This window comes from Anabrus simplex, chromosome 3, assembly GCF_040414725.1.
Source record: "Anabrus simplex isolate iqAnaSimp1 chromosome 3, ASM4041472v1, whole genome shotgun sequence".
Classification (NCBI taxonomy): Eukaryota; Metazoa; Arthropoda; class Insecta; order Orthoptera; family Tettigoniidae; genus Anabrus; species Anabrus simplex.
The window spans coordinates 150,365,894-150,379,815 of NC_090267.1; the positions used below are offsets into that span (position 1 = coordinate 150,365,894).

General features: G+C 38.2%; 1 protein-coding gene across 1 annotated transcript in view; it reads right to left on the bottom strand.

The window, feature by feature from the left end:
• Positions 1–13,922, bottom strand: part of Hipk (Homeodomain interacting protein kinase) — a 435,335-nt gene that overhangs the window by 76,055 nt on the left and 345,358 nt on the right. The window contains exons 16-17 of the mRNA XM_067142782.2: positions 9,239–9,535; positions 3,823–4,080 (exon numbers count right to left, since the gene is read on the bottom strand). Of these exons, the coding sequence (XP_066998883.2) occupies positions 3,823–4,080; positions 9,239–9,535 (555 nt within the window). The remainder of the gene's footprint in view (positions 1–3,822; positions 4,081–9,238; positions 9,536–13,922) is intronic.

Below are 13,922 nucleotides of genomic sequence, written 5' to 3' on the forward strand. Positions count from 1 at the left end.
GAGGCTGACGTACACTGGACTGAGCCAGAATCGAACCTGCCAAGCTGGGGTCAGAAGGCCAGCGCCTCAACCGTCTGAGCCACTCAGCCCGGCAAAATTTATATTTTAATCAGTTTTGGAGTAGATATGTGTGTAGGATTAATTTCTTGTAAATAAAACACATATTAAAAACAATTTTCTTTCCCTTTCCTGTAAATCCCTCCTAAAATTAGGATGCACAGATTATTGGCTTATATTATGGGTTTTTTGTTATCTGGGTCGAGTGGCAAAAGTAATTTGCCGCGATCATCTTGTTGCATCGTTTGTTTAAGCTCGTATATATCTGTTAATCCTTCTTTGTTATTGCTTTTCTTTCTAATAATGTAAAACAAAAGAGAGGGAAAGTTAAACTTTCACTATGAAAGAGAAGGTTCGAATCTTGGAAAAAGTTCATTTGTTCCACGGAGCATGTATTCCACTGGCAGGCGAGTTGCAGCTCTCTGTATCCACGCTGAATACAATGGCGAAAAGCAGAGGAAGCATATCATAAAGTGCTTCAGAATGTGGACCAAACTCCAAAAAAATATAGAAATAGTAAATAGTAAAAAGTTTGTTTGAAACTTCAAGAGCCCCAGGCCAAGGCATAACATAACCTATAATATTATTTATAAGGGAATCAAATGCAATTAGTGACGAAACTGAAGAAGAGTGACCGAGCTCGATAGCTGCAGTCGCTTAAGTGTGGCCAGTATCCAGTATTCGGGAGATAGTAGGTTCGAACCCCACTGTCGTCAGCCCTGAAGATGGTTTTCCGTGGTTTCCCATTTCCACACCAGGCAAATGCTGGGGCTGTACCTCAATTAAGGCCACGGTCGCTTCCTTCCCACTCCTAGCACTTCCCTGTCCCATCGTCGCCATAAGACCTATCTGTGTCGGTGCGACGTAAAGCAACTAGAAAAAAAACCCAAAAAGAGTGAATCAACGTATGATTGCAGGAACTGACCAAAAATACAAACCCAGGAACATTTTTTACCTAGATGAAACTGGACTGTTTTTCAGTGTGTTGCCCAGCAGGAGTATGATATTCAAAGGGGATAAATGCCATGGTGGAAGAAGAAGAAAAGCAAAATGGGGCTCACAGTGCTGCCGAGAGCCAATGTTGATGACTCTGAGAAGTTCCACCTCCATTGTGATGGGGAAATCTAAAAAGCCTCATTGCTTTAAGCATGTGTGATCATTAACAACCATAAAGCTTGGATGACTTCAGATCTTTTTTGACTGCAGCTGGCTGCAAAAATGGATGTGCAAAATACCATCATCATCACCATCATCAACCAATGTCCTACACATCCCATGGATGTTTAGTTGAGGAACATGCAGTTAGAATTTCTGTCTGGTAAACAAGTAAGCAAGCTGCGCCTATGGATTTAGTGTAAACACTCCTTTAAATTACTTTATACAAGGGTGTATCAAATAAAAATGGGAAAATTTTTTTTATTGCATCAACCAAAAAACACACATATGGAGATTCATTTTCTACATAGTGTCCTGCCTTCCATACACATTTTCTCCATCAGACTGATAAGTTTTTGATGCCGTCCTGATAGAAAGAAGAGGGACACGTGCGGAGCCAGTTGCGCACAAACTCTTCTACACTTGCACCATCATCGAATCACTGTCCTCCTAGGTCTTGTCTGAGTGGTCCAAACAAATGGTAGTCGCAGGACTATTAATCTGGACTGTATGGAGGGTATTCCAAAGGTGTCTAGTGAATTTCCTCCAGTTTTACCCACGTTAAAGCAGCAGTATGTGATGTGGCCTTGCATCGTCGTGGAGAAGACGACGTTTCGTATTGGTTGCCGGCATCGCTTGTTGCAATACGCAGCTTTTGCTTCATCCAAAAGGCGACAGTAGTAGGCTGCATTAATTATCCTTTGTTCGTGATGAAAATCCACCATAAAAACGTCTGCGCAGTCCCAGAAAACTGTTGCAGCACCTTTCCAGCAGATAGGCATGTTTTGGTCTTGACCGGACCTGCTTCGCCTCTTCGCCGCCACTCCATGCTTGTTTGCTTTGAATCTGTGATGTAATGATGCACCCAGCTTTCATCACAAGTCACAATATGATGCAAGAAATCCTCTCCTTCCTCTCGTAGCGATGCAGGAGTCTTACAAACTTCCTGGTGTAAAGTTTTTTTTTTTTCGTTCCTGGTTGAGGAGACGAGGAACCCACCTGGCAATTTTCTGAAATTGAGTTCATCTCGGATGATGGTTTAAAAACTCCCGCAACTTATTCTTACGGCTAAAACAATTTGTGAAATTTTTATTCACCGATCTTCACCAACAATGTCACAAATGGCAACAACGTTGTCTGCAGTGATGCTTGTCCGCAATTTCCTTTTATGAGGTTCATTTTCTACTGCTGCTCTTCCTGCCACACATTTTTTTGCCCACTCATACACTTGAAAGCGTTTCTTCCCCAAACTGTGCGCGGAGCAGTCTCAAAATTTCGAAAGGTCTGGTGCCCCCTTTTGTGAGAAATTTGATAATAATGTGTCGTGCAATAGACGTGTGCACCTCTTGCTCACTCATAGCATACTGAATCAGCCCAGCCCTCCACTGCTGTTCACATGTGCAAACCCCTTCCCCAGACACCTCCACCAACATCCTGGCAAAGCCCTGTCTCAGAATTATTGCTAAAAACAGTGGCACATTCAAATTCCTGTTTATATTTGATCCGCCTTCGTAGGAAGAGCCTAGTGCAGCAAATTTTATTCCTTACGGATGCTGGAGGCTTTGAAGCAGACTACCATCTCAAATTATTTCTTGAAATCTTTAAGAATCATCCTGACTCTCAGCTAGAAGAACAGCCTGCTCCTGATATATGGAGATTGTTGCAGTCAAACTGCATTACTGAAGACTTTCTTCCGGTGGCTGATACTATGGTAACTACAGAGGAAATATGTGGATGAGCTGCTTGCGGAACAAATAGTAGCCGAGTCTCCCACTAATGACAATGAAGAAGGCGAGTACATTGAAGTGATGCAATGATGTCAAACAATACTGTAGTGCTGTTTCCACAGGCCTTATGAGAATGAGGCAACTTATAGTCTACTAGCCTTATGCTTAACCAAGGATTTGTTAGTTGCTGCAGAATAACTGCCCTCACAAAATGCACAAAAAGTTACCTCAAGGTTATAAAGTTTGGGGTATAGCAAATGAGAGGTTGGATACTGAGGCCCCCTCAAGTTCCATAAGAAGCTTAATCATCTCAACTGCATGTTCCTTGACAAAAACAATATGTGAATAAAGTCTAATCACTTCCTGGTCGGTCAGATCTAAAGGTACTTAAGGCCCAATTTGTTGAAATCTTTTATTTCAGATGGCTTGAAAAATGTGACAAAAGTCTTTAAAGTAGCCTATCCATTTAAACAGAAGACAGTACGAATCCAGTTGTTCCACCAAGTAAGAACGGGTGAAGGAAAAAGCTTTGTATGTAGCCTATATATGGTAATTTTTATTACAAGGTTCATATAATTTTATTTCTAAGTTGTTTACCTTTTTTGTCTGGTGTACACTTTTACTTTAACATTTTTTACTCTAACAAGGTTTTTTTGTATTTTCTTAATCAGGTTCCTGAAAAACGTACAAAGTTTAACTGTATGTGAAGTATTAAGGATAAACATGTTTGGCTGAAGTAACGAACATTGGTCTGTAATACTTAGTTATACTGCTTCTTGGTTATGTTGATGAGAGCATGAAGTATTGGAGAATTTGTGGTGCCAGAATTTTATGCACTCATATATCTTATGGAAATAAAGTAATACCTAGTACTAATACATACCCAGTATATACAATATGCTGTTCTTGCCCCGTTGAGTGACCAGCTGATGATGATGTTACATAATGATAACCACTAGCAGTTGAAGTGCTGGCAGCAGTACCACCCTGACAAGACGAATGATGCAAATAATCCCCATGATGGTAGTCAGGTAGTCCAGGCTCTCGTTTTGTGGCAACTCCCAGCATGCACTCTGACTGTGCTTTGGCAAGTAAACGCTTCTTCTGTGACTGGGATGCACCACTGGAATAACTAGAACTACTGAAGGCAGAGAATGAAATAAAATTAAGAAAACTACCGAACACAAAAGAAATATTCACAACAGGTTGAGTTCAAGAATATGCTATTATAAAAAGCATCAATGAGCAATAATATTCAGTTACTACCTACTTCATGCACGTAACTATATGCATTACTTCTACTTCCACCTGTCAAATGATGCAAACACAACTTTCACACAAAAATAAACATTAATTTCCTAAACACATAATCAAAGCTGGAGTGAGAACCATTATTAATTATTATTTCTTTAAGAAAGAACACGATATGAAGACATTAAAATATTTACTTTTATGTCAGTCTTATCTGCCATGTATTTATTTTTCACATACTTGCGGAGGTAAGTTGTTGTTTGCCTCCATTTTTCCAAACTAGCTTGATTTATTACGCCTTTATCTGATAAATAATATGCAGTAAGCTATTTTTATGGAACATTTTCTACTGAAATGAAATGGCGTATGGCTTTTAGTGCCGGGAGTGTCCGAGGACAAGTTTGCCTCACGAGGGGCAGGTCTTTCGATTTGACTCATATAGGCGACTTGCGCGTTGTGATGAGGATGGAATGATGATGAACACAACACATACAACCAGCCCTCGTGCCAGCAAAATGAACCAAGGATGGTTAAATTCCCCGACCTTGCCAAGATTCAAACCCGGGACCCCTGTGACCAAAGACCAGCACGCTAATCATTTAGCCATGGAGCTGAACACTTTCCATCATCTGTTGCTGATCTACAGTTAGATTTGAGAGTAATGACAGGCAACCCCACGAAAAAATTCAGAAAAGAGACTCAAATATGAGTCAACGAAAGAATACTATAAAGAGAAATATTGCCTGAAAACCTTTACAAATTTGGTTTCATAACACAGTTCAACTTCTTCCTGGTTCCTGGATGAAAGTAAGTGATTCTAATGGAAAATTGCATGCTGAATCCAGATATCCCTTGAGTTTTTTCCTCTCACATATAGTTTGTGAGAAATCAGCAAGTTTATCACTTCTCAAATTTGGTAAATCATGGGAAAAAGGGAAGGACTTATTTCAGTATACTTGTTTTACTGCATGGACTTCTTGGCTCTCTTCTGTTTGAATGATGTTGCTGGTTGTTCCCTCACTGCTAACCAACAGTAATCTGCTAACGTGGCTTAGGCCTGTAACACTTTTCAAATGTCAAAATGTCCTGATGGAACTGCCCTCCATGTTTGTCACTGACATCTCCTAAATTGTCCAGAAAGAAATCCAAGTGGAAGTGCAAGAAAATGAAGCTTCAAAGACACGTTGCACTCGATCTAACGGTACGCCACATATCTTTCTTTCCACATAAACTCAGTGGTCTTTGGATTTTCTGTTCCCTAAGAAATGTTTTGTGACATCTTTAAGGCATTCCCAGGCATGATTTTCTTTTCCTTGTTTAAAAAAACTAAAATTGCACCAGACATGTTGAAAAATTACGAACAGACTTACAAATGACTGAACATTTAATACAGAATTTTAGAAAATTAACGATATATATATGATAGCAAAATAAGGACTATATTTCTCAATTTAGCATTTAAAAAAATGCTTCTAGGCCAGCTACTTGCTTTTGAGAACCAAAATCATTGTTGACCAGTGTAAATGAAACATTCCACATTTCTCACAAAACTTCTGCCAGCAGTTTAGATTGTTCAAAGTTTTCACCAAAAGTATTGCAATGTCTACAAGCCTCCGTGGCTCAGGTAGCAACGTGCCAGCCTCTCACTGCTGGGTTTCATGGTTCAAATTCCGGTCACTCCATGTGAGATTTGTGCTAGACAAAGCAGAGACGGGACAGGTTTTTCTCTGGGTACTCTGGTTTTTCCTGTCATCTTTCCTGTCAGCAACACTCCTCAATATAATTTCATTTCATATATCAGTCATTAATCATTGCCCCAGAGGAGTGCGATAGGCTTCAGCAGTCGGCACAGTTCCTATCCTCGCCACTAGATCGGGCCTTCATTTATTCCATTTCTGACCCAATTGAATGACTGGAAACAGGTTGTGGATTTTTCGAATACCAATGACTGTAGGGCCTACCAAGGAACTCCTTCAAAATACAGAGACGCTCCTCCCATTTGTGCACTGACTGTCCCGATTATCAAAATTCGACCTTCATATAGTGAATGTTTAATCTTCAATGGATGACTTATATATGAATCGGGGAGGGGAGCTCACTTGGCGTGCGCAATAGGATCCCTTTCCAGTTGCTCTGAGCGTGATGTTACTCTCATCTCGAGGCAACTCTAGAGGAAGAATCCTCTATTTATATGAGTAAAGCAGGGTGAAACAGTATCTTACCTGATTTTGGTAAAGTAACAGTGCTTTGAACTACTCCTTTGTTAGTTAGTTGGTTATTATAATTACTGTTGTAAATAGTGTGTGTATGATTGTCGTAAACATGTGCGGAACCTGTTTAGGTTACTTATCGAAGTGCAGAGTGGATGGTGATAAAATACTAGTTTAAGTGTTGTAGTTAAATTACTGTGGTTTTCCATTGTTATCATATAAATATTTATGTGCAAGGATTTGCAGAACTTTTTAACAATGCCAAATTGTGCAGGAGCTACGTGTGAAAATTATAACCAAAAAATGAAAGGTACTAGTATCATCTATCACACATTTCGGAAAGGCCCATCTGTTTGTAAACAATGAATTCATGCTTGCATATAGGGAGATGAAATTAACGTGAAACATGCAACAGCGTGTAGTACCAACTTCAATGATGAAGACTCAATGTGTGACCTGAAATTGGAACTTCTAGGATTACAGCAAAAGAAGTTGCTGAAGCCCGATGTAGTGCCTAGTTTAAATTTGATTTCAGGATGTGCCCATGCACAGAAATTTCTAAGTTTCATTTTTGCCCTCTTCTCAACATACAAATAACGAACAGGCTGTCACCAGAAAAAAATTGGTATCGAAAGCATGAGACTTGAAAGCGTGCTATTAATAGACTCTCTCCCTCACCCATAAAGAAAAGAGGCCAAAACCGAAAATGAACCATTTAATGAATTGTCGCTTGAACAGAAACTACAAAAAGAAGCAAGTCTCATAAAATGTAAAAATAAGTGCTTAGAAAGAGAGTTTACTAGGCTTAGGGCTAAAACCAAATAACTTCACCCAGCACTGAGCACAAAAAATAAACAAATAGTTGATTCGAAAACTTCTATGCAACAGACCATTAAACTAAGCATTGGCAGAATTATAGGAAAAGTGTTTACCGAGACACAAATCACCTACCTTTTCAATGAAAACAAGAAACCTTGTTGTATGAAAGAGGATATAGCAAAGCACTGACACTTCGATCCTTTTTTTAATAGTAATATTTAAAAAAAAAAACATTCTTTCAAAGGTGCCGGGGTATTCCTTTACCAGCACTCTCAACTTGAAGGAGATGGGTTTCGAACTTATTTCAGTGCCATGTGGGGATTTTGGTAGATGCCCTACATTTAATGAAAACCCAGGCAAGGGGTTTAAATACTAATGGAAATATTGTGCATACAGGGATTCGAAACAATGAAGATTCTCGTATCTGTTATGACCAAGAAGAGGGCAAAATTCTCGGAACTCGCAGTCAGGTACAGGTTGTAATGGTTCGTGACTGTGTACAGCCTGGAAACAACTTATATTTTATGATTTTGATAGTCCAATGACTGGTGTGCTATTGAAGAAAATTACTGTTGGAAGTACAGGTGCTAGGATTCATAGTTGTGGGTGTAGTCTCAGACTTGGGTGGGAAGAATGCAAAAGTATGGAAAGATCTAGGAGTAGACTATAAAAACATGTGTTTTAATAATCCTTCAGATGATAGTAAACATATTTGGGTGTTTTGTGTTGTGCTACATCTCATAAAACTATTGAGAAACCATTTCTTAGATGATGGTATTACACTACTGGAAGAAAAGGTTGTTGAAAAACATTTTTTGAAACAGCTATTGTCATTGGATTATGGCGAAATCAAGCGGTGTCCTTAACTTACACCTCCTCATTTGTTTCCGATAGAGATCACCAGCATGTTTATCTTGCAAGCCAGCTACTCTCTAATCATGTCTCACAAGCTATCTCTTACTTTCTGTCAGGTGAAGAAAAAGAAGCTGCTAAATTTATTAAACTAGTAAATTACACTTTTGGTGTGAATTCAAGAACTCCTACTTTAGAGGGCCGCCAATTCAAAAGCACCTTCGGGTTATACACAGAGGTTCAGGAGGGAGTATCGCGCAAATATTATCCAGTGTGCAGAGATATGAAAGTAGGTAAACATAGAGCTTTGCTTCCATTTTAGAAAGGCTTCCTTACAAGTATTTGATCCGCGCTGCGTTGTTTTACAGACTTGAAAATGCTCTACAACTTGAAATATTTGCAGACCTGTAGACTTAATCAGGACTGTCCGAAAAACCTCTTTTCTCATATTAGAAACGTTGGGCATACTTATGACAATCCTCTACCAGTAGAATTCACAAAATGTCAGCATCTTATAACCATGTATAGCATCCACTCAGAGCTCTGACTTGGAGTTAAGAATTCATGGAATTCATGCAATGACAGGCGAAACATGTACCATACTTAAACGTAATATAATGACAGTGATATAATCCTAAAGACTATAACTAGTATTGAATAGGTGGTTTCAATAAATTAATTGTTTAACATTTAATAATTGAATTTCAATATGTTCAAAATGAAAATAATCACTTGTAAAAGGTACACTTTGTTCCCGAGGCAGCCTACATTTGACATGAAATGCAAAATAAATACAGCTGGGTGTTCCAAAACTATTTAGAACACTCAGTCATCCTAACAGCAATGACAGAAAGTATCCCAATGAAATAAAACATTTTTATCTATATGTAGGAGTCTGAATACCTGACATGTTTTATCATTACTATTAAGTGAACAAAAATGAAACTAAGTTTCAAAAATCCTTCCAAGACCACATACATTTAACAGTTTAAAACATTAAAACATGAATGAACAATAAGGCACTTCAGACCATTTTTATATTTTTTTTCTGTAAATAGGGGAAAGAGAAGGTGGAAGTCATCGAAGTGATTAGCATAATCTAAAAGGGATCATACAAATGATTATACCAACTAAAGATGATCGAACATCCTTGTACAATTTTCTTACCTGTGCTGTGGTTCATGTTTTATTTCTCTGACCACATGTGTGGGAGTCTGTACAACAACCTGGGGTAATTGTTGCTGTGGGGGTGGTTGTTGCTGTTGTGGAGGTGGTGGTGGTTGTTGTTGCTGCTGCTGCTGCTGTGGTTGTTGCTGTTGCTGCTGCAAATATAACTGTTGCTGTTGTAATTGCTGTTTGCCAGGACTACGATGTTCTTCACCATCACTGTCAGCAACTGTTACACAAGAAATCACATTCTTGCGCTGTCTGGTACTTGTCCCTCTTGAAGGAGTTGACTGAGTGCTGAGAAGTTAAAAATAAAAAATAAAACTATTTATCAATCGTGTAAAGAGTTTTTAAGGAAATTTGTCTTTTAAAAACAAAGAGTTAAATAGAGAAGTTCATGCAAGTGATAAATATCATTACAGTAATTTACAATGCAAATTACATAAAAGTGCTGATGATCATATTGTTTTGCACCTTAAAGCATTCAACACCTCCACTTAAATAAAACTATGTAAAGGAAATAACAATGGAATTCAAAAGAAAGTCCTTGACTAAAACAAATATAACATCAGAACCACCACCATACCGCACCCAGCAATTTATCAATGAAGCTTCATTACCACAAATTAGTGTCCAAAAACTACTCAGATGACATAGTCATGCATTAGTGATTAGCTGTTGTCAGTTACCCAGATTCAACTATCTCCATACTCTTCTGTTTGAAAATACCATGACATATTCTGGGTACCAGAAAGGAGAACCAAATGAACGTGTCGCACACCTAACAACAAAATAAATACAAAAAGGACACCAGAAAATCCAAATGAGGAAAGTTCACAATCAAGAGTAGGCATAAATCTGTTGAGAAAGATGAGGAGAAAGAAGAGAATAGATATTTGACTGTAGATATCTCACGAGTTCTGGCCCCAGGGTAGCACGCCTGCCCCAGGCTTTGATTCCCTGCCAAGTCAGAGATTTTTATCTGGGTCTGAGGGCTAGCATAAGGTCCACTCGGCATAAGACCAACCGAAGAGCCATCTTTTTTTTTTTTTGCTAGTTGCTTTACGTCGCACCGACACAGATAGGTCTTATGGCGACGATGGGACAGGAAAGGGCTAGGAGTGGGAAGGAACCAGCTGTGACCTTAATTAAGGTACAGCCCCAGCATTTGCCTGGTGTGAAAATGGGAAACCACTGAAAACAATCTTCAGGGCTGCCAACAGTGGGGTTCGACCCCACTATCTCCCGAATACTGGATACTGGCCGCACTTAAGTGACTGCAGCGATCAAGCTCGGTCGAAGAGCTATCAGGCAGTGAGAAAACCAGGAATAATGACCAAAAGGATATAACGTGCTGACCACACATCAACTTATAATCTGCAGGCATTCTGATTGAGCAGGAGTTGCTTGGTAGGCTAAGGCCCATCAGGGCTATAGCACCATGGTTTTATATTATACATATGTTTTTTGTTGTTGTTGTTTGAGTCATCAGTCCATAGACTGGTTTGATGCAGCTCTCCATGCCACCCTATCCTGTGCTAACCTTTTCATTTCTACATAACTATTGCATTTTACATCTGCTTGTCATATTCATACCTTGGTCTACCCCTACTGTTCTTACCGACTATACTTCCTTCTAAAACCAACTGAACAAGTCCTGGGTGTCTTAAGATGTGTCCTATTGTTCTATTCTTCTAATCAAATTTAGCTAAATCGAGCTCCTTTCCCCAATTCGATTCAGTATCTCTTCATTCGTGATTCAATTATATCCATCTCACCTTCATCATTCTTCTGTAACACCACATATATTCTCTTTCTTTGTGAGCTAGTTATCATCCATGTTTTCACTCCCATACAATGCCACGCTCCAGATGAAAGTTCTCAGAAACATCTTTCTAATTCCTGTATCAATGTTTGAAGTGAGTAAATTTCTTTTTTTAAGAAAGCTCTTCCTTGCTTGTGCTAGTCTGCATTTTATGTCCTTACTTCTGCCATCGTTAGTTATTTTACTACCCAAGTAACAATATTAATCTACTTCCTATAAGACTTCATTTCCTAACCTAATATTTCCTGCATCGCTTGCCTTCGTTCGACTGCACTCCTTACCCAAGACTTCGTCCATACCACTCAGCAACTTTGAGATCTTCTGCAGTCTCAGATAAAATAACAATATCATTGACAAATCTCAAGGTTTTAATTTCCTCTCCTTGGATTGTGATTCCCTTTCCAAATTTCTCTTTGATTTCCTTTACTGCCTGTTCTATGCAAACAGTGAAACCTTGCTGTACGAAAGAGGATACAGTATAGCAAAGCACTGACACTTTGAACCTTATTTAATAGTAATATTAAAAAAAAAAAACTTACATATTCTTTCAAAAGTGCAGAAGTGTATAAAATACGTGGACCTAATATAATGAAATTCTAAGAATTTCATCTTAGATATTCGAACTCAATACGGAACCAGAATGAAGTTTATTACTTGTAATAACATTAACAATATTCATGTTTGAACTTTTAGTGTAGTTACTGTATTGTTGTTTTTACCCAGTATTTTGTTTGGACATAAAAAGTTTTAAATAAGGTCTCTTACATGCATGTGATTTTAATCTGTAAGCTGAAGAAGATAATTTTAATTCTCGAAACATGTACTTATATATATTTATGTATTTGATGGTTTAGTTATATACTAGCTGATGTACCCGTGCTTCGCTACGGGATTTTCAGAAAGACTGACTTTGTGGTTTTCCTAACTGAAGTCAACATACAAAAACCTCAGTAAGAAAGCAGCATTTAAAATCTATGTTATATAAAATACTCAATCAAATTAAAAACCGCACATTTTCTCACTTTTAATGAACAGTACTACGGTGTCGATCTAACAGTCCAAAGTTCCAGAGCTGGAATGACCAGGCCGCAGACAGCCGTAAACACTCCTCTGCCTTTATTCCGTTAAATATGCACTCTGCTCATTCCAATCAGTGCCTCAGAGTAGGAATTGAATAGCTTGAATGCTTTGATGAACCAGTGTCCCCCGTACCAGTAGTACCAGAAAATTTATGAACCAGAGGAATGGCACGCTGAAGAAGAAAGTTATTCTAGCTACTTCCTGCCAATATTCAGGCAGTCTGTTACACTTGGTATGACCAGGCGAGATGGCTGTGTGGTTAGGGGCGCGCAGCTGAGAGCTTGCAACCAGGAAATAGTGCATTCAAACCCCACTGTCGGCAGCCCTGAATATGGTATTCCGTGGTTTCCCATTTTCACACCAGGCAAATGCTTTGGCTGTACCTTAATTAAGGCCAAGGCCACTTCCTTCACTCTCCTAGCCCTTTCCTATCCCATCGTTGCCGTAAGACTAGGTGGAAAATAAATACTTAATTGTGAATCTATTGTAGTGCGATACGGACCATGAAGCTGATTTTATGTAAGACTTATCTATGTCGGTGCAACGTAAGGTAAATTAAAAAAAATACTCGGTACACAGCAGTAATCCTATCGATCAGAGATGAGTGGCAACAGAAGACACAAAGCACATCACAACAAACAATGGTGAATGTAATGTTATTCTTGATCAATTTTATGAGCTTTCTATATTGTAGGCCTTCACATTTAGTTTTCTTTCGACTTTGTAATATTAGGGAGTCTTATAAAATTATTTATAGCGTAGACTGCAGTTCCTTATTTTCCGACTTTACATACCGATTTTCATTAAATTCTTTGAATATCTCCGTGATAATACCTGGTACAGTAACAATGTATAGGACAAAAATGATTGGAAATGTAATGCTATATAACTTTAGTTATGTAGTATTTATATCTATACGACCACCAATAACATGAATATTTCAGAATTACATTTTAGGCCTTCCCCTAAATTACCATTTCACTCAGCATGATTCGACAGACAAGCAGAAATTACGGAAAATTAAAAAGTGAATTTCCTTGTTACTGTGAACACGACTGATACAGAAATACCACCCTTTTTAAATTCTGAGCAATGTACAGACAAAATTTTTATTTTATACATATAGATTTTGAATTGTACCGGTACTGACAAGGCAGACCTTGACATAATTAATAACAGTAATCAAGTCAATACAGACCATTGGTGGCCATCATGGGCAAGCTAATAGATAGGGTTGATTAAAGTGATCCAATGTGGTCTAAAAATAATAATAATAATAATAATAATAATAATAATAATAATAATAATAATAATAATAATAATAATAATAATAATAATATACTGAAAAGGGAATAAACAAGTGAGAGTTTCTTGTTTCCTACATCTACATCAAACATTTTTTTGCTTCATAGAATATGTATGTTTTTACCACCCATTTGAAAAAAAAAAAAATATTGACTAAAGAGCAGTCTGCCATGCCAAGTCCACAAGTGCAACATAGTTTTCCTTCTTGTGCTTTTTCTGCTTTCCTCATGTTTTACTATTTTGACATCACGACTAAGAATGTCTTGGGACTGTTCTAGCCTCAGTTAGTGTTGGATGTTGGCTCGTTAGATGAAACCAAGGAAGAGAGGCTGAGAAGAAAACTTAGTCTATGAAGATGGCAATGTGTTGTGAAGATGAATCTCTGTCCTTTTGCATTTAGTCCTTGCCTCTATTCTTTGTAACTTCCTCAACCCACACTACCATGTTATTGCAGTGATTATTTAACATATTCTG